Here is a 22,782-nt window from a genome sequence, read left to right on the forward strand (position 1 = left end):
AAAGAAGGGCTCTCTTTGTATAAGTGTGAGGGAGCTTGCGGGGCGCGGGGGGAGGTTATGTATCTTCTTACTGTCTTTCCTGACCTAGTTAATTTAAGTCCAGAAGATATAGTAACTAAAATACTTGATTAAAATAAGTGATTCAGATCATAAAGTTTTTGCAGAAACATTGTCAATGTCTAAAGTTCTCTATATGTTTTTATGGCAATTATGAATCGGTCTCCTGCCCCCGCCTTTTTACTTTTGTTCTATTTTTTTCTGTGCTACTTATTTTCTGTGAGGAGCAAAAATCTGATGCAGCAAAACTAAGAAAAGAAGTCCTCACTACTTAGAGGGCCAATTGCCCAGTCAAGTTTTACTGAGTGATGGGCAGGCTGAGGTGCAAGAATAATTATTTTCCCTAATGCAACTCTTAGAATTATGTGATTTTTAAAGTTATATACTACAGAATAAGTAATATATGTAACACCATCCTAATAATCACTTAGATGTTTCTTTTTAAAATCCTATCTTCCAAAAGCATCTATATTCTAATGTTTACTTCTACGGATGTGATGCTGTGGTGTTCATGCATTATTTTCTGGGTTTTCTTCAATTTTATACTATTTTTTAAGAAAATCTGTGTACCATGGAATCATTTTTCAAATTATTAGTTATACCAGATATACATAGAAGCAGATACTGGCATTTTTATAAAAATTATTGAGGACTGAACAAAAGGCAAAGGATATTGTGATTTTGAACAACTTTTTGTTTGTTTGTTTACATTTTTGCATCTGTGTTTTTTGTGTTCACCTGGCTTCAAGTCCACATTTTTCTGTAGATTACAAGATGCTAGGTTTCATCATTCCATAATATCCTACTGTTTTGACAGCATGATTGCATTTGCATGTCCCATTCAGCAATTGTGGATGTGCAGTTGCCATGGTGAGCATTATGACATCCTACATCAAATCTAGGCAAGAACCAGGGATGACCTTTGAAAAGCCACATGCAAATATTTATTTTCAAAGGTACAACTGGCTCTCTGTGAAGCACTGAATCAGTGGAGTGGTTACCTTTTCAATGAATCATCAAATGAGAAATCTGTTACCATGTAATTTCCCTTTTTGTTTTAATAAACTTCTATTGTCCACTACTTCAAGCCTTTTTGGCCAAGAATCAAAATCTGTATTATATAATTTTATTCTCTTTTTTAGTTACATAGTTGAGTAGGACAATCATTTAATTTGTCTGATTTGTTGAGATGATGGCCACAGTGCTGAGCTCACATCATAGGTTTGTTATTGGACCTCACCCTGAGTTCAGAAGTCATGTTTCCCATTTTCCTATGGATCATGCATAAGAATCAAGATACCTCCATGCACGTTAGAGTGATCCTTAAGATATCAAGGAAACAGTCTCCATATTGGGACTTTTTCTGAGAAAGTGTATCACGATGCTAGTATGATTTTTTTTTTAATACAGGTTTTTCACGTTTGGGGATTGTTAAATTAAGGAAAAAAAAATAAGCACCATTAAAAAGCCTTTAATAAGGTTTGTTTGAGCCAGAAGTTTGCAAAAGTCCTAAATGATCTTAGTTTAGACTATTAAACTCATTAGTTTAGGATTTAACTAATAAACAGATTAGTTTAATCATTTTAACTAAGAATTTAAATACACACATATTAGTTTTACAAAATGACCTATTTTCTGCAGCTAACAAATACAGCTTATGCCTGCATTTTCTTCTATATTAGTATGCTCCAGGTCTGATAAATACAGGGAAATCTGAGAGACACAAAGTAAAACGTGCTACTTCTATAAAATGCCCTCTTATTTCTGAAAGAGAAAGGAAAAAAAAAGACAGATAAGAAGAAAGAAAATCTATTGTGACACATTGTGAGGCTTATGACAACTATGTTTGCCTTTCAGATCCCCAGCTCAAGGGTATAGTGACCAGGTTATATTGCAGGCAAGGCTACTACTTGCAAATGCACCCCGATGGAGCTCTCGATGGAACCAAGGATGACAGCACTAATTCTAGTAAGTGACAACCTCAGGCCACCAGTTAACACAGTTGGTACAAGATACGCTGCTACTGAAATGGTTTTTTAAAATACAGTTGCAAATATTTGGTTATGTTGGCTCATATTTACAATGTCGCACACTAGACCATTTATAGTTTTACTTGGGACCACATGGATTAAAATATTAATAGAGCAACAAAAGAAACCTGTTATTTAAGATAATTATAAGTTAATATTTTCAGTGGTAGTCAAACAATTTTCATATCCAGCATATTATTGTTACTTTTAAGCTTATTATAAAAGTTAAGTAAGTACACTAGAGCATTCAGATGAAAGTTGATTACATATTTACTTTGGAAGTATTATTTTTATCAGGCCTATAGCTTCCTGATGATAATTATGGAAACTCAAGAGCTGTTAGGATTAGTTGTTTCAAATAGAAACTTAATTTTTCAAATTTTTGCATTCAACAAGAGAAGATAATATCTATCTTTATAGAGAGGACATGAAGGGTTTTGTTTCTAAATACATTGTATACAGTGCTAACATTATAGAATTGGGTCTGTGATAACGTTTTTTATTAAAAAGCCACACACCGTCCACTGTGTTAATATCTGTGTTCATATATATATATATATATATATATATATATATATATATATCTTTTCTTTGTATTTTCATTCTGGTATTCCTCCTTATTCAATCATCTGTGTTTTTCTTTCCCATTTTCTGTTTATACTGGCATCTGATTCCTTTTAATTTAACACATCAGTTCTAAAATAGACACACTTTCTACTGCTCAGAAGAGTTAGTGAAAAGCAAAACCTGATTTTATTAAAAATATTTAATCATATATTACCAGTGAATCAGGAATGGATATGCATCTTTTCATCCATTTATCATTTATTATTCATATATAGAATTACATTCCATGAAAAAAGGGAGTATTTGAATGTATATAACCAAATTATAGACATTTCCTGTTTTAAATAGTAGTAATCAAATTTTCAGTAACACTGATTCTGAAGGCAACTAATAATATGAAATAGACTATTTTTGCATTTGGTGTTGCTACCCTGTTTCCCCGAAAATAAGACCTAGTTGGATAATCAGCTCTAATTCATCTTTTGGAGCAAAAATTAATGTAAGACCCGGTCTTATGTTATATTATGTTATATAAGACCCGGTCTTATTTTACTATAAGACTGATAATTTTTCTCCAAAAGATGCATTAGAGCTGATGGTCCAGCTAGGTCTTTTTTGGGGGAAACAAGGTATGTGAAATATCAATATTTTTCCAGCCATTGTGTTTATTTTTTAAACTTGGGCATTGCTTCACTTTTTATTTTTCTTTCAACTTTAAAGTTTTTCTTCATTTATCTACTTTTTCCTCCGTTACAAATTCTAATCTTTTTTGTCTTGTTATGTCTATTATATCGTCCTTTCGTACTTTTAACTTTTCCCTATGTTGTTTATTGGTTTATTTTTGCTTTATTTCTTCTTTTGATTTAAGAAACGAGAAGGTGAAGCAACTCAGATACAGGGAAGAAAGAGGAGACATTTTTATGATAAAACCAATGTCATTGTTTACCTGTTGGCTTTTTAATATTAGGTTGAAAGTTTTAAAATTATCAGTAGTTGACCATCTTTGACCTATAAAAGATGTCAGGTTCTTCTCGTTCAAGTTAATATTTGTTCAAGCATATATCTGTTCATGGTTTTTCCTCCTATCTTTATATCCTTGTCCATTCTTTGACAAAAGGTGTTCTTTTTTCCTTATGTTTTACAGTTGAGGGGCCACAAGCTTTAGAAATTCATAAGTTCTGATGTCTTCAATGTTCTCTGATTTCCTTTAGCCAGAGTCTAGTGGAGAATGAGAACTAGTTTTTCATAACTCTGATCGTTGTAAGAGCTATGACACTGATCTATCAGACTAGAGGATGATGTCATCTATTATGACAAAAATTTTTATAAAAGGAAACAAACTATAGCTGTATGGAAATGCTGTTTAATATAACTTCATGGAAAAGTAATTTTCTTCAAATGAAATTTTTATGGGTTTTTTTCCTACCTTCTTCTTTGGTTTTTATAATGCCAAACAAGTTGGTTATTTTTAATGATGAGTATCAATATCAAGTTCAGAATGGTCAAGTAGATGTTGTCTTTTCAAAGTGTATTGCTTCAGGATTGAATAAGTGGCACAGTATTTTCTAAATTGCGAAAGTACAGATGTAGACATTATATGCATACACATATCATTATATCTGGTCATCTGAATAATATTAACCACTAAACTGGAAAACTGAGATACTAAAAGATACTTCACCTTCTGTTATCTAAATCTATGGGGCTTCTTTCCTCCTCTTGTGTAAGTGCAGTAGAGGGAACAAGAATCTCTGGGTAACTCTCGCAATCCTCTCTAATCCCCCTAAATGCTGGTGAGGAATAGTTCTGAGAACGAAGCAGGAGCAGGAACCCCTGTGTAAAAGCAAATAGAACCAATCATAGTTCCCACACTAGAGGAACTTAAATTCTATGCAAAGATCTGGTCCACAGCTTCTATTCTTAGAAGTTACATTGCATTTTATGTGCACTCTAAGCTAGTTAGGTTTGTTACCATTTCAACATTTGCAAAGACATAGCAGAACAGAATAAAACAGGGAGATAAAGATTCACTCCTCAAAAGGCTATGAAAATTGACAACTATAAAATTTAATAAAACTTGGCAGAATTATAGCAGCTTTATAAAAGCAGTGGCAATTACTGATTAACTCTTCTATTGTGTACTATCACCTTTTTAATTGAAAATTAATGATGAATTTGAAGATATTTTCCTTCCTATGGTTCATTATGGTACTCTTATGAATCTTAAGAAAATTGTTAGCACTGAGAAGTATTCTTTAAAAGTGCAGACGAGCATTAGAGATGGTGACATAACAGGTCCTAATTAGAGCACTGCCCTTTTGGTTTGAGGAAGGAAGGGTGTGATGTAGTAATTCACAAACATGCTTCAATTTTTGATAATTCTCTGAACACACAAAACAAGGATGACTCATCCATAAGTAGAAGAAATAAGGGGAAATAACCTAAAATTTTCTCTGTTGTCACCGGAAAATGATAAAACTGACTTGAAACCTTCAATTCTCTGTGATTTGAGTTCACCATATATCCCACTACTAAATATGAGATTATTGAGAGCTAGGTAAAGTCAGAACTGCCCTGCTAGTAGTCTTCATTTGTCAAATTGTTGGATGAGTAGAAGAGAAAGGCCACCAGGCAGGGTAACCTGATGCTAATATCCTCCCAGGGTTTCCAGCATGAGATCTTGAAATCTCTGGTAGGAAAAATATCAAGAAAATGGTTGATGATGGATAATTGGTCCTAACAGAGAGGATACGGTAGCAATTTGACAGCTTATCATTAGCTTCTGTGTGCCCTGGAAAGATCTTTTACAAAATAAAATGAATACCTGGGTTACTTCATGACCACACTCATTTTCAGGGGTGTACTTCTTTAAAATACTTAGAGCTTCCTTTCTATCTACAGAACATCAGCATTAGCATGAAATATGGTATTGATCAGGGACTGGTTTTCTTTCTCTCAGTTTGCTTTTGGGGATGCCATGAGGTTTTTCTGTGCTGCTAAACTCCATTGTTCCAGAGTTAATGACACTGCAAGCAGAATGGACTATAGAAATATACAATGTAGTTACTATGCTGTAGTTACTACAGCAGTGTTAAAATCTCACTCAAACCAATCCCTCTCACCTTATAAATTCTGAACCTGGCACTTTGATGTGTAAAAATTGTCAGTAACTCTTAGTGACCATCATTCCACAGGCCTTAGGATGGTGGGTCTCACCTTGGCTATCTATACTTTAGGATCATTTGAGGAGCTTTAAAAAAAAAAATCCCTTATGCCCTAAACACACTTCCTGAGATTCTGATTTAATTGGTCTTGGGTTGGGCATGGCCATCCTATTTTATGACTACAGCTAGTTTTAAAGTGCCACCAGGGTTGAAAATCACTTTTATATGGAAAACTAGAGTTTTCCACAGAATAAACAAAATAGCATGAACTTCTTCATTGTTCTTACTTCCTTAAGCTTTGTGACAATGCTTTATTGTCACAATAAAATACAAAAATAATGAAAAAACACAATGATGTCTTGGTTAATATTGGAATCTGTGGTTTTCATTAGCACCATGGATCCATCATGGTCAGCTCTGAATGGTCTTCTACATTATAGTGATTATATGAATTTACTTTCTAGTATCATTCTGTAAATGATAATAACATATTTATAATTGAGGCCCCAAGCAAAATCCTGAGGGAAAAAAACGGTATATTATTGTTTAGTATGTTCGTTTTAGACTATTTTCCGTAATTTTTATCTTTTCCATACCCCTTTATTTTGGTGAGTCCTTCATGCACTTACCTTCTAGAATTATATCATCTGGCCTATACCAAATATATGGAACCTACAAATACTATTAGGAGGGTATAAAAGTTAGAATAATTAGGTTCATATAGGTTAGGTTAGAATAGTTTGCATGGATAGGCATACAAGTATGTTTTTCCAAAAAAACTTTTGCACGTAAATCAGGAATTATCCTATGGTGCCCATCCTTTCAAAATAGAAGGGAGATGGGACAGCTCATGTGTTCTAGATGAGAGTGAAACTGGCCAATGGCCTTTTTTCACAAAGAAGGAATGCTGAGAGTTACAATGACACAACTACCTAAGAGTATCCCACGCCCTTCATGTTTAATATTACATAATAGAAATAAGCAGACCTGAGCCTTGTTCTTTCACAGGGATTTATCATAAGCCCCTAGAATCCTACAGAATCCAGTGTTAGTTTGCATTGTGAAGCTAGTATCTGTCTGCCATATATGCCCCTGTGTATTTTTTCTGGGCACAATTATCTATGGCGATAGCCTGACATTTTCCTGTCATCGTGTATAGCACAGACATCTTCAGGTCTTGGGATCAGTAACACGTAGTATTTAGAAGAGAGTGTATAATTTTCTCCACCCTAGTCAAAGAGAATGTGTGCCTACCAATTAGGGCAAACTTTACAAAGTTCATTTTTAGTTATGTACTGAACGAGGGGTGTCAAAACTGCGGCCCGCGGGCCAACTGCGGCCCGCAATCCATTGTTAATTGGCCTGCAGCAAATTCCAAAAATATATTTAGTTTACTTAAACAAACCAGGTGAGGCAATATGTACTTCAACTTGAGTGAGTGGCCTGGCTGTTTGTGTATTTTACCGCATATGGCCCTTGGTAAAAAACGTTGAAAATAGTTTGGACACCCCTGGAATAGACCATAGACTGAAGTCCACACTTGCCCACATTTTTCAAATTATTTGTCCTTTGTGGAATACAGTTGACATCCTAAACCTAAGATATTTTATTTACATATTTACTTCATCATTTTTGTGCTGTATTGCCTGTCCTAGCCTGTTCCTATTGCTTAGAATTAGATGTGAATTAAAAAGAATTTGGATGGGAGTAGATTACCTGTGGAATCAGGTAATCAGATTATTGTGGAAAATTAACAATTCTCTTACAAATGTACCTCTAAAAAAAGTCTCCCAAATAATCAAGCAGTTATTACTATGAATGATGCTAGAATGTCCACTAGACAATTAAATGTGGCACTGGCATGTAAATGTGTTAAAGGGATGTTAAAAGTTTTTTTTTTTTTAAATCAATTATGACATTGACATCTGCACTGTATGAAAAATATTAATACATAAAGAACATTTTTTGGCAATAAGGAAAGAAACAAGAAAATATAAATGAGTTTTTATTTCTTACATGGGTAAAATTGAGCACTTCTCCCTCTGTTATTTTAGTTCTAAATCATAGTTTTAGGAAATATTAGTAAAGGAAATTGTGTCTCTAAAATTTGCATTGGCTTCAGTTTGATTAGTTCTTTCTAAATTTAGCAGATTAGCAGGTGCACATCTTTTCTGGGCTCCGCTGGCATATCATGTTGGTTCAACAAGAGTAATTTAGCTTTGGAATTACCTTTTTAACTCTGGCCTGTCCTACATTGCAATGATAAAGCACACCTTCTGTGTGGAAGACCAGAATAAGCAGTCAACTTTGACATTTTAAATTCTACTCTTTGAGAATCTTCACAGCTGATTACTTTTGACATCAAGTGTTATCAGAGACTGACACTGGAAGCATGATTACAAGCTTGATTCTGTTCATTATTCCACTAGTTCTTTAGAATGCTATACAAGTATGCAGACTCTACGAACATCTACAAACTTAAGATCAAGTGCTAATTTTACTCATAGCAGCAACTTCGTAAGTATAAAGAGAAAGAAAACTTAATTAGAACTTCTCAGGAGATCATAGCAAAGATGATGTTTCTTAAACAAAAGAAAAGAGAGAGAGAGAAGTGATAGCAGTGCTTGGCTTCCTTCTGCCCATTTGTGACACCATATTTATCTTCACAGCACTGTTCAACCTCATACCAGTGGGACTGCGTGTTGTTGCCATCCAGGGAGTGAAGACAGGGTTGTACATAGCCATGAATGGAGAAGGTTACCTCTACCCATCAGTAAGTAATGTGCCAAAGATATTGACTCTTCATTCGATGTTTGCAAAATAACAATAGCAGCAACAACAAAAATGAAAAAGTTCTTTGTCTATTGACCCTGCCAATCTTGCTGTAGTATTTGATTTTTACTGCAATGTTGTAGGAGCTGTTTATTCATTTTTTGTTAGTTTGTTAATAATAGCAAATCACACAGAAGAGTCGTATTACCTTTTCATTGTGTATTTACATATTTTTAAAAATGACCAAGTTCATAGAAAATTGAGCGATTTTGAGAGTTGACATTAGTATAATCTTGTTTATTTCTGTTGAGAAATATACTCGTCTTAGAGAGGGTCTTGTAAAAGATTGTTTTATAAAAAAACAAAATGTGAATTCTAAAACAGAGAACATTTAAAAGAGAATAGTTTTTTTAAAAGTAAGAGTTCAAATTTTGTAATTATTTTACAAAAAGACTTCTAATATCAAAATATGTATTGCATTTAATTTTAAGCAAGTGTCTCTGTTTTGTGTTAATATATATTAGAAGTTGAGCGCTTTTCCAGCCACATAACATCTTCTGGAATATTTACTGTTTACAAATAATTCACATTCACATGTGCTGTATTCATAATTATAATGCATTTAGAATGATTTCTGCCATAGTTCCAAGCAATAGAAACTTAGATGAAAGTACTTCTTTCTACTATCCTTTGAGCAAAAATTGGTAGGTTAAAGTCATGGTGCCTTAAAGAAAAATGTTCTTATTTGGGTCTGCATGTCATCCTCATATGCATTCTTTAAATGTTAAATATCCTCGTCAAAAAAGCTACATATAAACATAAATACATTACACACACACACACACACACACACACACACACACACACACACAACTTAAACAGAAACATTCTCTTGGGCCTCCCATGCAATTTGATCTATTTTCTTCAATAAATCTGGGAAATCCTGTCAAAGAAAATAAAATGTGACTGTGGATTCCCTTCGTGATGAGCTGGAAAGTGCTCTTGTTATTTTGGAACCGTCATCTGAGTTCCCTGAAGGCTTTTACTGCGCACAGACCTGGACCCCACATTATGCAAATTGCATTCTGTTGCATAAGATGAATATTCAACATATTTCAAGCAAGATCAAGCTAGAATTCCCTATCCTCCCCTTGAAGAAAAATCCTATTCAGATAAAAGATCATTTTCTAAAAATGCCTTATTTCAGATACAAATCAACTTTATTGATTTGACATTTATACTGTTATTTTTGTTTCTTTCCTTTCCCCCAAATAATCTTTGAGATACCTAAAAATTATTAGATGCAATATCTGCCATAGCCTCCAGTCCTTGGTTTCTGTTGATTATTTTATCACATTGTTGGGTTCTGGTTTATGTGTTAATGTCAGGAGATATTTAAAAGTTTGCTTTATGTTTTTATATTTGTTTGTGATAAGGTTGCACATGTATGCTATTTTTGTAAAGATAAAACATATCATCTTGAGTATGTGTGTTAGCCTGAAATAGAAGTATTGGGTATATTCAGTGTAATGTAAACAGTGCAGCAGGAATAGAAATGAGGAAGGTGCTAACTGCCCTGTCCAGTCTTGGAATCTTAAATATGGCCTCCTCACCCAGGACTCAGATTTGTGGGCAACAGCACCTACCTCAGGATTTGTCCTTGTAACAACCTCAGGCAAATTACATGACCCCTTCTTTTCTGCTCTCACCCCCCTAACTCCCCAGTTACTTGGCTTCTGGGCCTCCCTTTTGGTGGCTTGTTTCTTTGATTTGCAGATCTTGGTTTTCTCTTGGCCTTCCTGTCTCTGATTCTTTTATGTGGTAAGAAGCACTCTATTTGCCCAGGCCCTACCCTTAGAGATCCCATCTGCCCAGGCCAGACTTTTAGTATCCTCAGCCATTTTCTCAGAAGCGGACTTAGATAAAAATCAAATGCAATTTCCATTCTTTACTAATACTCCATAGTTAGAGTGTTCTGTTCATTTCAACGTAATATAATTTGAACTTCAAATATTTCAGTAAAACGTATTTTTTCCGATATTCAGTCATTTATTCCACATTTAGTTACTGAGAGCCTACTAAAATAATAATATAGCACAACACAATGTAACAATTATTACACTATATAATAATAGCTCTACTTCTAGAATAATAATGGCTATATTTATATAGTACACTCTACTTACCATTGTTCTAAGCACTTTACAGATAAGCTCATTTAATCCTCTCAGCAACCTATTGAGAAAATCCTGTTAAAATGATGATACTGATGTACAGAGAGTTTAGGAATCTGTGCAAAGTCACCCAAGTAGGAGATAGAGAAGACAGGATCTGAGCATTATTATTCTGACTCATAGCTTATATTTTTAACTGTTTCACTATAAAGTATTGCTTTCATGTGCCAGACATTTTTCATAAGACGGTGTAGCACCTATTCTAATAACAACTTATAAACACATGATGAAATAATGAGAACCTTCAGGGCATTGCTACCTGGGGAAAAAACTCATTTTAATTATTAAGAAGTATAATTTTAAACAATCTATTTTTTTGGAGATTCTCAAATAAAAAATAAAAATCGTAGAAAATTATATTTATTCAGGAAAAGCTTGATATTAATACTGGGTGGTTAATATTCATCATGGCTAACCCAACTTAGAGGTTTTGAACTAAGTTGAGTAAATTTTTTAAGAGGAGAACTCCAGTAAAGCTCAGGTTTAAAGAAAAAGTTAATAAAGATTTTAGTCTGGGAAATGAAGGAATCTGTTTTAACCTTATGCCCACTTTAAAATGATTAACTTGATGTCTATCCAGTGTAAACTAGTGTCTAACATGGGATCAATTTTATTGAGACTCTATAGATTTAAAATGTAGGCAATAAAATACTCAGATTATTCAGAGTAAATTCTGTTAAATAAAAATCACACTGGTGATTTGACGCGAAGTATGTATTCCCTTGTTTGTATTTCAGGAAGTAGCTTTCACATTCCCTTACCACCCAAATAAAGATATTCAATTTGTCGGATAATTCCACTGCAGGGAGACAAAAAGTTATCTTGACTGAGATGTAAATAATCATATTTCCAATGCTGAAGCTGCTTGTTCTCTATGGAATCTTTTCTTAAGTACGCCAGTAGTCATTTCTTTTGTGGTCGTAATAATTGTAATGTGTTACTTAAAGCTGTATCTGAAGAGAGTCAGTGTCAGATATAAACAGTTTGCTTGAAGATACAACGCAGGCTGCAAGGTTGCAGAACAGAAATCAACAAGGGAATGCTTTTGTCAAAGGATTAGTTTAAAATTATGTTTAGGGAGGAAAATGTGTTTTGACCAACTATAAACTATTAAGAGTGCTATGAGGAGCTATCAAGTTTTGTTATTCTCTTCCAAACAACCTGTGACTTTGAAGGCCTAAAAATCCTCCATGTAAATTCTGAACACGGAAGAAAATGTGGAATGAAAGAACACTATCATTCATCATTTGGCCAGAGATAAAGAATACTTGAAGTCATAATATGTTTCTGATATAAGACAAGAAAGAGGAGGAGGGATGGAGGGAAGACAGAGAGACTGATGATACAATGGGGAAAGCCCTGGGCTTTTTTTGGAATACCTGGATCCTGGATTGACAGTCAGTACTTGTGTTATCATGTCCCGTTCTCTCTGTCTCTCAGTGTTCTCATCTATAAAATTAAAGGGTTTCTTTGGATGCTTTACATTAATATTGGAGTTTAAAATTCTGTTTTTAGTCTAATTGATCTTCCTGAATGATGAGGTAAGAAATGTACATAAAAAGTATAAAGATTAATTATTGCTGTCTCATCACATGCTGCATTTATGAGAATATTAGTTTCCAAATGGTGCTGGAAATGTTTCTATTACCTAGATGCAGGCATTTGGGGAGGCAGTAAGCCCTGGTGTTCTTCTGAAATTAATATTTTATCTGAGTCTCTTAACCAAGTGATACAAGTGGAGAGGAAGACAATTCCTTTTTATGTATATTTTTAAAAACAAATCAAGAAAATGCACTGCTACTATATTTTGTAAATATTACAGCAAATAAGAATCACCTGAAAAGAGAAGAAAAATGAAGATTCCTTGGATAAACCTCTAAATATTTCAATTCACCAGGTATGGTCGGAGGCCCAGGGATTTATGATTAAATAAGGGTTCTCCTACTTTCCCACCTGCCTACTGGTGGGTGATTGTAAAACCCAACAATCAACAAGCACACAACAAGCATTATTGTAATGGTTGATGGGGGATATGATGGTAGCTTTAGATCAAGTGGTAATAGTAGAATTGGTGAAAGTGGGTAAGCAGACTATCCAGGCACAAATACCAACATGAGTAAAATAAAATAGTTGGTTCTCCTAACTTCATTTGCCACTAAGTTGATGTTAACAGAAATTTGAACCAGTTCTGCATTCTTCTTTACTAATGCATCGACCCTGGGACACATGGATACTGTCACTTGTGTAAGCTGGCTCACCCAACTAACAATACACAATGAATGTGTGCATAGGGATGAAGTGTTCTTTAATTAGGAAAAAAAAATAAGTGTTACATATTGCGCAAAATGCATTTTCAAGGAATTCAAAGTGATCTACTCTATATGACATAGTTTTCTGTTATTACTGTCATATCTTTCAAAAATATTTCCATTATCTTCTTTTACAAAGGTGATTCCACTTTCTCTCCTCTGTCCCAACAGGCATCTGTTACTCATGTGTCTTAATTTGTGTTGCTGTCCCAGCTCAATTTTCTAAGGCCTCCCAAGCAGGAAAGCCTCGAACCTCCTCGCCTCATTTTATCATGAATTGTACATCTTCCTACAGAGTTCATAACTCTAGCAAAACAGGATGGGGTAATATTGTTGTCCTCTTGATACCTGCTCTTGTGTTCATTGTTCAGTTTCAGGGCATAGAAATAGAACTGCTTTTTTTTATGGCATGGTACCTAATTTCCCTCAAACTCTTCCTATTCTTCCCTAGAGTTACTCATACCAAGGCATACACCATCACTCACCTGTCTTTCTATGCTCATGGAGTATTGTGTGACTTCTTCAGCCATCCTGGCACCTGTCCTGTCTCTGGATAACATGTATTGACATCCACCCTCAGGAAATTGCAGTGCTAGTAGGCACATCATATCCATGCCTCCCACTGCCTTTTTTTTTTTCTTTAGGTACCAGGCATTGCATGGAATTAATTAAATAATCTGAGCTACAGTGACCATAACTGGTCGTCAGTATCCATTGTAGGAGAGCCAAGGGCCTCAGTAGTATCTGAGGACTGCTTATTGTTTTGTTCTGTGATGTGACCTCAGGGAAGAGGGAGGCATACCTCTAACCAAGCAGATTTCAAGTTCATCTGGATACACAGAGGTGCTCCTTTCAGAATGGAAATTCTGTCGTCTTTCATCATTCATTCTTCATTTCACTGAATGGATCAGTTTCTTTATCTTAAAAAAAAGGTATTAAATTTGAGATGATTATCAATGTCTGTTATTCTAAGAATTTATGACTCTATATGCACGTTTTCCTGCACAATAATATATAACACCTTTTGAAAATATACATATATGTATATACGTATATATGTGTATATATATGATGCCAAAAAAATGTATACAAGTGGACACTTCGGTCAACATTGCTCAAGCAGTAGTTTTCTTCAATCAGAATTATCTGGACACTGATGGTAACCACTTTGAGCACCTCTTGTAATTGCAGAAGTCAAACATGACTTGCATTCATCTTTTGTTATTAGTATATATTGAATATTACAATTTTAATATAGTTTTCCCTTCTTAAAATGTGTTTTCCTTTCTTAAAAATTTTGGCACCCAGTGTGTGTGTGTGTGTGTGTGTGTGTGTGTGTGTGTGTGTGTGTGTAGAGTAATCATGTGAACAAATGTGTGTATATTTCAGCTATATATTCTCAAATATATGTATACATATGTATATATGTATACATATATATGTATTTGTGTGTGTTTCATTGGAATTATGCATTGTGCTTAAATATACACACATTTGTTCACATGATTACACTTCTGGTCAGAGTGTTTTTATTTCTTTTTATAAATGTTAAATAATAGTTTTAAAATTTACACATATTTTAAAGCTTCAGTTGCTATGCTTAAAAAATATTTCTTTTCTTCATTAAGTTTCCCTGTGGTTTCTCCAACATTACAACTCAGTTGGATATGTCTCCCAGGTTGAAAATGTCTATTATCCGTTCTTCGTATTTTGGCTAAGGTAATTTATAGTAATGAAGAAGCAAGAGTGGTACTTAAGTTAATTTCCCTCTAGTATTCATGTAATTCTTATAACACTGAACACTGATGTACAGAATATAATTGATTATGACAAAGAGAGGAATGCCGCCATTCTACTTAGAGTCACCAGAAAGAAAATGCAATTGAGAAACATATGCAAATGGCAGACTGTGTATAATTAACTTTAAGTAGCCTTTCGGACAAAATAAAAATATGAAATATCCCATTTTTCTATTATTTGGTTAACAATAGACAATAAAAAGAAACGAATGTACTTTTTTAGGCTACCCAAGTTCTAGTGCCATTTTATGGAGTATGAAGGAAGGAATTGGGGTTGAGGTGGAAAAGATACTGAGAGCATAAGAGGAAGAAGAGAGAGAAAATAAATGAAGATAATAAATCAGCAGTAGGAAGTTCAGTAAGGCAGCATTAGGGAAAGGGAAGAGAAAAGAAAGAGAAAAAAAGAGAGAATGGGAGGCGGAGACAGCAAAGGGAAAAGCATGGGGAAGAAGCATCATAAAGAGAGGGGAGAGGAAGGGCCATGTCTCCTGCTCACTCCATCACATTATGGAATCCACCTGAGCCCTGGCTCCAGCCTACCATTCTGGAGTAAACAGAATCATCCTTTCTGAAGCCCAGTCTGGAATTTCCAGCCACACTGAAAATACTTTTTCTTTTCTAGATCCATGACCCCTTTCACCTATTTCCTTTAACCTCCTCTTTTGGAATGGTAGCTACGCTTGGTTAATGTTGTTCTCTAAGCAAGGAAACAATATGGCCATATTTACTTCCAAAGGAGTATACCTCTGACAGTGAGAATTAGTGGAAAGAGACCAGTGGCAGTGTGAAAACTTTTGCAATCAGTAGGAAAGGTGAGGGATGCTGAGCATACATAATGGAATGTTATTTAACCTTAAACAAGAAGGATATTCTGCCATTTGCTACAACATGAATAAAGCTAGAGGAAATTATACAAAGTAAAATAAGCTAGACACATAAAGAAAAAAAAAACAAAAACAAACAAACAAAAAAAAAACACTACATGGTCTTGCCTGTGGAATCTAAACAAGGAAAATGCATATAAGCAGAGACTTGAAAAGTGGTTGCCAGGGGCAGGAAGGTAGGGAAATGGCGAAATGAAAAGAAAGAAAAAAGACTAAATAAAGAAGAGCAAACTAAATAGGGGTTACAAACGACAAAACGTTTGGACAGCATAAGTGTGTGTATGTGTGTGTAATCTGACAATCTTTATGTGAGATAGGTACTCTACTGTTACAGTCTACAGTCTGGCCACAATGACAACTACTCCTTAAGTTTAGAAAGGAACACAAGATACCTTTGTACACATGTTTACTTTGTGTGTGGGCCTGGAGACAGTGGTGTTGGCAACCCCTCAGTGAAGGGGCTGGAAAGGATGAGAAATATTTGAAAGTAGTTTTTGAAGAGATATGGAAAGAAATCCCTGGTTTTCTGGATATGGGAGATTGCAGAATCAAGGCTCATTCTGTGTGACTAACTTAGAACCCGGTGAACTATGATGCTTTTCACTGAGAAAACAACCAGAAGGAAGAGGGTAAAGGAAGTTACCCTGGGTAAAGGAATTTACTGTACTCAGTTTTGGGCACAGCATATCCAGGTGGGTTATAATCCCACTGAATGACTAATGGATGATGACAAAACTCATTTATCCTAGAATAAACAAGTCTAAGAGCTGTCTTAAGAATAGTGTGCAGGTAAAGAATTGTTCTGTGAGGATAGGTAGTGATTATTTTCCTTTTCCTCCTTAATCTGACCAAAGATGAAAAAGTGAGGTCCATAACATCTTCATGGGTAAAGTTAAATATTGGAAAAAAACTTTATTAAATAACATGATGTCTCAAAAAAGCTTTCTAATGTATTCTACTTGATTCCTAAGTATACAGAATCAGTAAAGGCAATTTTGGACACTGGATATAGAGGAGAGAAATAATTGAGTTAAATTTATAACTGTGCCTTTAAAAAATGATGCTAATAATATGGGGATGAAATATCAGGCCTTCAGATAATCTCTTAGTGGTTCACAGTCCTCAACATACATAAGAGTTATTCAGATAACATTGTGAATACCTGGATCCCAGAACATTAAACTAAAAGTTTCGAATTCAGTGAGTTTTCTGCCTCAAGAATCAGAGTTTTGAATATGTATTCCAGACATTTCTAGTGCAGATGCCTAAAGGAGCACACCTTGATAAACACGAGTCTACATCACTGTCCCATGGACCATGACTTTAAGATTACATGATTTTATATATACCATTGATGAGGAGGATGATGATAGTGATGAAGGTGATGTTCACAGATTTATGGTCCAGTTTAAGCCCCTTTAAGTAAGTGAAATAACATGACCATAATAGTGTTCATCTTTCCCGTTGACCAAGTAAGACCGTCTTGGAGGCAGTACATAAAAAAAAGTCCTGGCTGTGATCGTAACTCTGCTCAATCTAGAAAGAATAGGGCAAGAAATGTGTCCTTGAGCATCAAGATAATATAGGGAAAGAAGAATTTTGCTGACACTTGAGAAAATGAAATAAGAAAATATAGAAATAAGTAAGACATTGAATTCCAAACCAATAATGGCTGGTTTGCAATCCTGAAAAAAAAAAAAAAAGAGAGATGGTTTTCATCATATAAAGCTCAAGGGAGAAATCAGCCTGAGACAGCCTGAGGCACCCAGACACCTACTGAATTGAAGAGAGTGATTCAGGACAGGGACATCCTGTCAAAGCAGGTTTCCAATGACAACAGATCTGGGTTGCTTCAGAAGTGAATGCTATTTAGATTACTTTAAAAATTACTAATGAAATAAATATGTTTATACTTAATACATTGTTTATTTTTCCTAACGATTTTCTCAGAGATAATTTTGTATTCCTGCAAGCAGGGTCTTCCCACACAATTCCCATTTCTGAACAGAGACTTCCTTCTCCTTTTCTAAGTGATCAGTGGGACCGCGGTGCTTGGGCCACTTTTGAATTTCTTTTCTGGGTCCTATATCAAGAGTGGGTTGATCCCATATACACCTGTCTTATACAGATTTCTTAACTGTACCAAAGCCCCTAATATCTATCTAACAAAAACGTAAACACACATATCTGATGGCAAAAGAGTTTACATGAAATATATGGAAGATCATTTCTATTCCATGTAATTACTCAGCACTTAAATGAACGAGTCCATTGCTTGATATGGATGTATATATTAATAAACTCATTTATCATTCATTTAATAAACATTACTGTATACGTTTCAGTGACAGCTATTGTGATGTAAATGCTGGGACTTCGAATATACATGAAAAATTCCTGATTTTAAAATGAACAAACAAACCGAAATTAAAAGTCCAATAGATAGAAGGAAATCATTGGGATTGCATCTTGACTAGATGAACTCTAAGGCGATTATATTGTCTCAGAATTTATAATTCCATGATTATATTTGTACATTTCCTATCACTGCTCCAATAGTGATGGATATGTAGGAAGTTTCAGTCTGAAATTCTTGATTGATTATTAAGGTGGAATTAATTTTACCAGCAATTCTTATTAATTTATTCCTTGAGTGTCCTCCTGTTCATGACATTTATTATTCATGCCGCTTATCTTTCCCCCCCACTAAAAACACATTAAACATCAGCAAAGAAGATATGTTTGTTTATCTCTCAAGTTTGAATTGCAAAAAAGCAGTTATTTACCCTTTTTTTTTTTTCTGGAAAGAGCATGAGAAACCCACAGAGACAGAACTCTGACATGCAATGTCTGCCTTCTAATGTGGTCAGATTTGCATTAATGAGGTGAATCGTAATGTCTTCACTTTAAGAAAGAATCTCAGGGCAAAAAAAAAATTGATTTCCAGTAAATATTACTACCACTTAAATTTTAACATTTTAAAGCAAGTGCAGGAATTATGACAATTCAAGAAAAGCGCTTTATTATTTCTATAAGTTCATGAAATAACATGAAACACTTTGGTTTTATATTTCCTTTGGAATCAAAGAAAAATATATCATTGCAATTTGCAATTTTGTCCTGATTTTCCCTAGGTTGAAAACACTGTAAAATAGTGTAAATAGTAACAAAATTTAGATTTGATTTAAATGTTTAACTTTTTTAAAATCTGGAGGTGGTGGTAGGTCATAGATGATGAAAGAAATTTTATATATAAGGAATTTTAAAGACTACCCAAAAGATTGGGTCCTAGAACAATAGAGAAACAATATTTAAAAATGTGCCATGTCTGTTTTCATTTTCCATATCATGAAAAAAATGCAATAAACTGCATAAATTCTAAGAAGGCCAATATACCATGTAGTGAATGACAAATCAGATTTAACATTAAAGCAACATTTAATAGCTAGTATATGTCACTTTGGAAGACATTATGGTGTCTACTACATTATTAATTAAATATTCACATTTACTTTCTATTCTATAACCATAAAGTAATGTTATCAATAGATGCAATACAAAATTGTTTTTGTATTAAGAATTTGCAAATCAGATAACCTGACATCACATTTAATGGTGATTAGTATGCTTAACTTCTACATTGTTTTATTCCAATATTAATTAGAATCTATATTTCTAGCAATATTAATAATAGAAAAATCAATATTTTAACTTACAAAGTTTTTTACACAACTCTTACCTAGAGTTAAGAGACATTCTCTTAATATCTGAGGAGAAATAAATTCTAATGTGAAATATGTTGAAATAAAGAAGAAAACTGTTAAGAAATTGTTCCACAGGTGCCATAAGTGGGTTATCTATTTTCCTAATCCAGTTGGAGTCCTATGAAAAGCTGTTTTATTGACTTAGCAAAGCCAAACATATACCCAGGAGAAATAGTGGTGAGCCTTTATTTAATTTAAAATTGCATTACATGAGTGGACTTGCACATTGAAATGGGTAGACAGAAGAATTGCTTTGGGCAATAGTTCTCCTGTGTTTATCTTTTAAAAAAAATCAAATAATACCTTGTAGGAATTTGAATGCAAACAAAGTTCTTATTCATTTTTGTGCATCAGTCATACATCAGCAGTAATAGAAAAAAAAAAGAAAAAGAAACCTTATCAGCAATATGTGACTATTTAAAAGCACAGGGTGTTCAGTAATACCTTGGTTCTCTGAGCCATGGAAGCCAATCCTGATTTTATTTTTCTCCTCATGATCAGGCTTTGGGATCAATTAGAAATTCCTCAGACTTATTAAACCATTAACTACCAGGACCAAACTATCATGTTATTTAATTTTTTTTATGAATAACAACCTCATTAGACATTATGTTCCTTGTATAACCAGAGAAAACTATGGAATGTGGCATATTGTAGCACCTAATTTCAATTACCCAATATTCCAATCATTTTTTAACAAGAGACTTGCCCAAGGGTGTGCTAAAACACTGGCAAACTAGCATGTACTAATTGATCTGATAGCATGTTAAAATTACCTTAACCATTTTGTTCAATACCTAATTGTGTTTTCTATTGATAGTAGTGTTCTACCTAGAATGATTTGGTGCTTTAAAAAATTTTTTTACTCTGAAAACTAAGTGGTGGATTGCACTATTGGTTGCTCGATGTGATTTTATATTTGAGGCAGGTGGTGAAGACAGCAAGACAAAAGTGAAAAACATAAAGTCTAAGGTATGCAGATGTAAGTAAAGCAAAACTCCAGTCATTTTTAATGTATTAATGAATTATTTTTGTTAATTCCACTTCAAAGTGAGTTTGTTAAGGGTCATTCAATAAGCTGAAGGGGTAGATGGAGAGTACATGGGTATGTTACCACTGGGGAAAAGTAGAGTTATTGTACTATGGGCACTGTGTGGTGTGTATATTTCTGTATATTCTATACTCATAAACTATTAAAACACACTGTCTCCGATGCAATGAAAAGGTCACACATAGAAATTAATATTCTGGTATGTATAATGAGGTATTTTTCCTTAGTTATCATTTAGAGATTTTTCTGCATACTTATTTGTGATGTACTGTTAAAATCCATTTTTTGTTGTATAGGATCTATATATATAATTCATAACTTCAGTTTTTTTTTAATGTTTCAAAGGCAAATGCCTTATATAATTCATTTCTTAGGTGGACTACAGAGTGGGATAGATGGGTGGACAGGTATAATGGGAGGAGAAAAATACCCATCTCTGAAGACTAAATGAAAGCTGGTAGTGTCACCAATACTAATTTAAGCTGGGTGACCTTGAGAATTCTGAATGACTTTTTATAACATGATGATGACATTTGAAATGCTTTCCAACAACAAATGAAATGCTCAATTATGTTTCCTTTCATCTTCAGATATTGTGATTATGTTCTAACAGAATTATGGGAATTAATTACAGTAGTTCACCAAACATTGCCATGCCTATCATATACACATTAAGAAGAAGTCAGAATTTCCCCAGCTGTAAAGTTGGCCTGGTGGGCACAGTGCCAGGAGAAGCATTCTTCTCTCAGAGACACTTCTGCTGCCGAGATCCCATTGATGAAACATGGGTTCTTAGGGAAGGAGTGGATGCTATTCATCCTCTCTGCTTATCTATCCAGGATCCGTCTTCAAAATTGTAGGAAGACTAAAATTATGATGCCTGCAAAGGGCATTTATATTTATCCATGAGTGTATATACATACTTGTTATAATCTAAGATAGAGAAAGATTACATTCAAATACATGTTTCTTCAAAAATAGTGTTCACACAATTTGGGTCCTTGTAAGAGATCTGCAAATGCAAAGGTTTTCTAAGTTTCATAAGGTCTAATAAATTTTAAAGAGAAATGAGATAGCCTTTTATACCTAGTACTCCAATTATTAAAGCAACAAGCCCATAGGAAAGAAATTCGGGAGCTTTTGGTCAAAATCATTTTTTTCTTTTTCTTTTAACATTTAAAACTCACTTCACTTCATTGGTAGACCTCAGGGTTTCATCTCATGCCTAGAATTGTTATTACTGTCTTTCAGTTAATGTCAAATTGCTTTCACTCTGTCACTGAAATGACCTAGAAAAAGTCCCATGAAAATAGACACTATAAAATTACATGTCCATATCATCTTATATTCTGAAACTAGATAAAATGTCAATATACTATAAATAAATGTGTAATAAAACTATAAAGTTATGAATGATTCTAAGGATTCCTTATTATTACCTTTAAATTTATTTACTTGAAAACTAATTAAATATATTACATCTATAATGCTTAAGATTTTAAAAAGAGAAAACAACTTTATTTTGATAATTATTTTAGTAAAACTTTTATTTCAACTTGCAATAATATGTGTCTAATGTGATATCCTTAAGAAGGTCATTTCATCACCTCACTTAGAGAACACTAATATATTTTACCAGAAAGATAAGGATATTTTTATTACACTGGTGATTTTGAAAATATAATTTATTGAATAGGTCTTCCTAACAGTGATCATTTGTTAAAAAGTTAACCATATTTCTATTCATATTTGCATGAGAGAAATAATTTTGCAAGGAAAATACTAATATTTAACTTGCTGATATATGTGTATTATGATAAAAGTATTTCATCCGTATTTAGCTATCGGGTTGGTTTCAATATGTTTTCCATTTGATATTTGTAATTCTGTCATAATGAAGGGGTATATAATTATATTCATCCTATTTAATGATATGTAACAATCAGGGAAATTTCTGGATATCCAGATTGCCAAGCTGAATGAAATACTGTTTTCTTTGTAAAAGATACTGGAAAAAAATGAAGGGGACAAACACCTACTTAAGATTCAGCTCAACTCCCTACAAGTTTAAAGGGGAGAGGACAGGAGCCCCAATAATATTTCAGTCCATTTCCATTTTCCTTCCTGGTAAGACCCTTCATTAGGTTACTT

At 33.9% G+C, this 22,782-nt stretch overlaps 1 protein-coding gene across 6 annotated transcripts in view; it reads left to right on the forward strand.

The window, feature by feature from the left end:
* FGF14 (fibroblast growth factor 14) overlaps positions 1-22,782 on the forward strand; it is a 624,943-nt gene that overhangs the window by 465,532 nt on the left and 136,629 nt on the right. For 5 of the 6 annotated variants that reach the window (XM_081046459.1, XM_081046462.1, XM_081046463.1 and 2 more), the window contains 2 exons: positions 1,915-2,025; positions 8,488-8,591. In XM_081046459.1, the coding sequence (XP_080902585.1) occupies positions 1,915-2,025; positions 8,488-8,591 (215 nt within the window). The remainder of the gene's footprint in view (positions 1-1,914; positions 2,026-8,487; positions 8,592-22,782) is intronic. The other variant, XM_081046461.1, reaches the window with a different exon arrangement.

This window comes from Rhinolophus hipposideros, assembly GCF_964194185.1.
Source record: "Rhinolophus hipposideros genome assembly, chromosome: 4".
Taxonomy (NCBI): Eukaryota; Metazoa; Chordata; class Mammalia; order Chiroptera; family Rhinolophidae; genus Rhinolophus; species Rhinolophus hipposideros.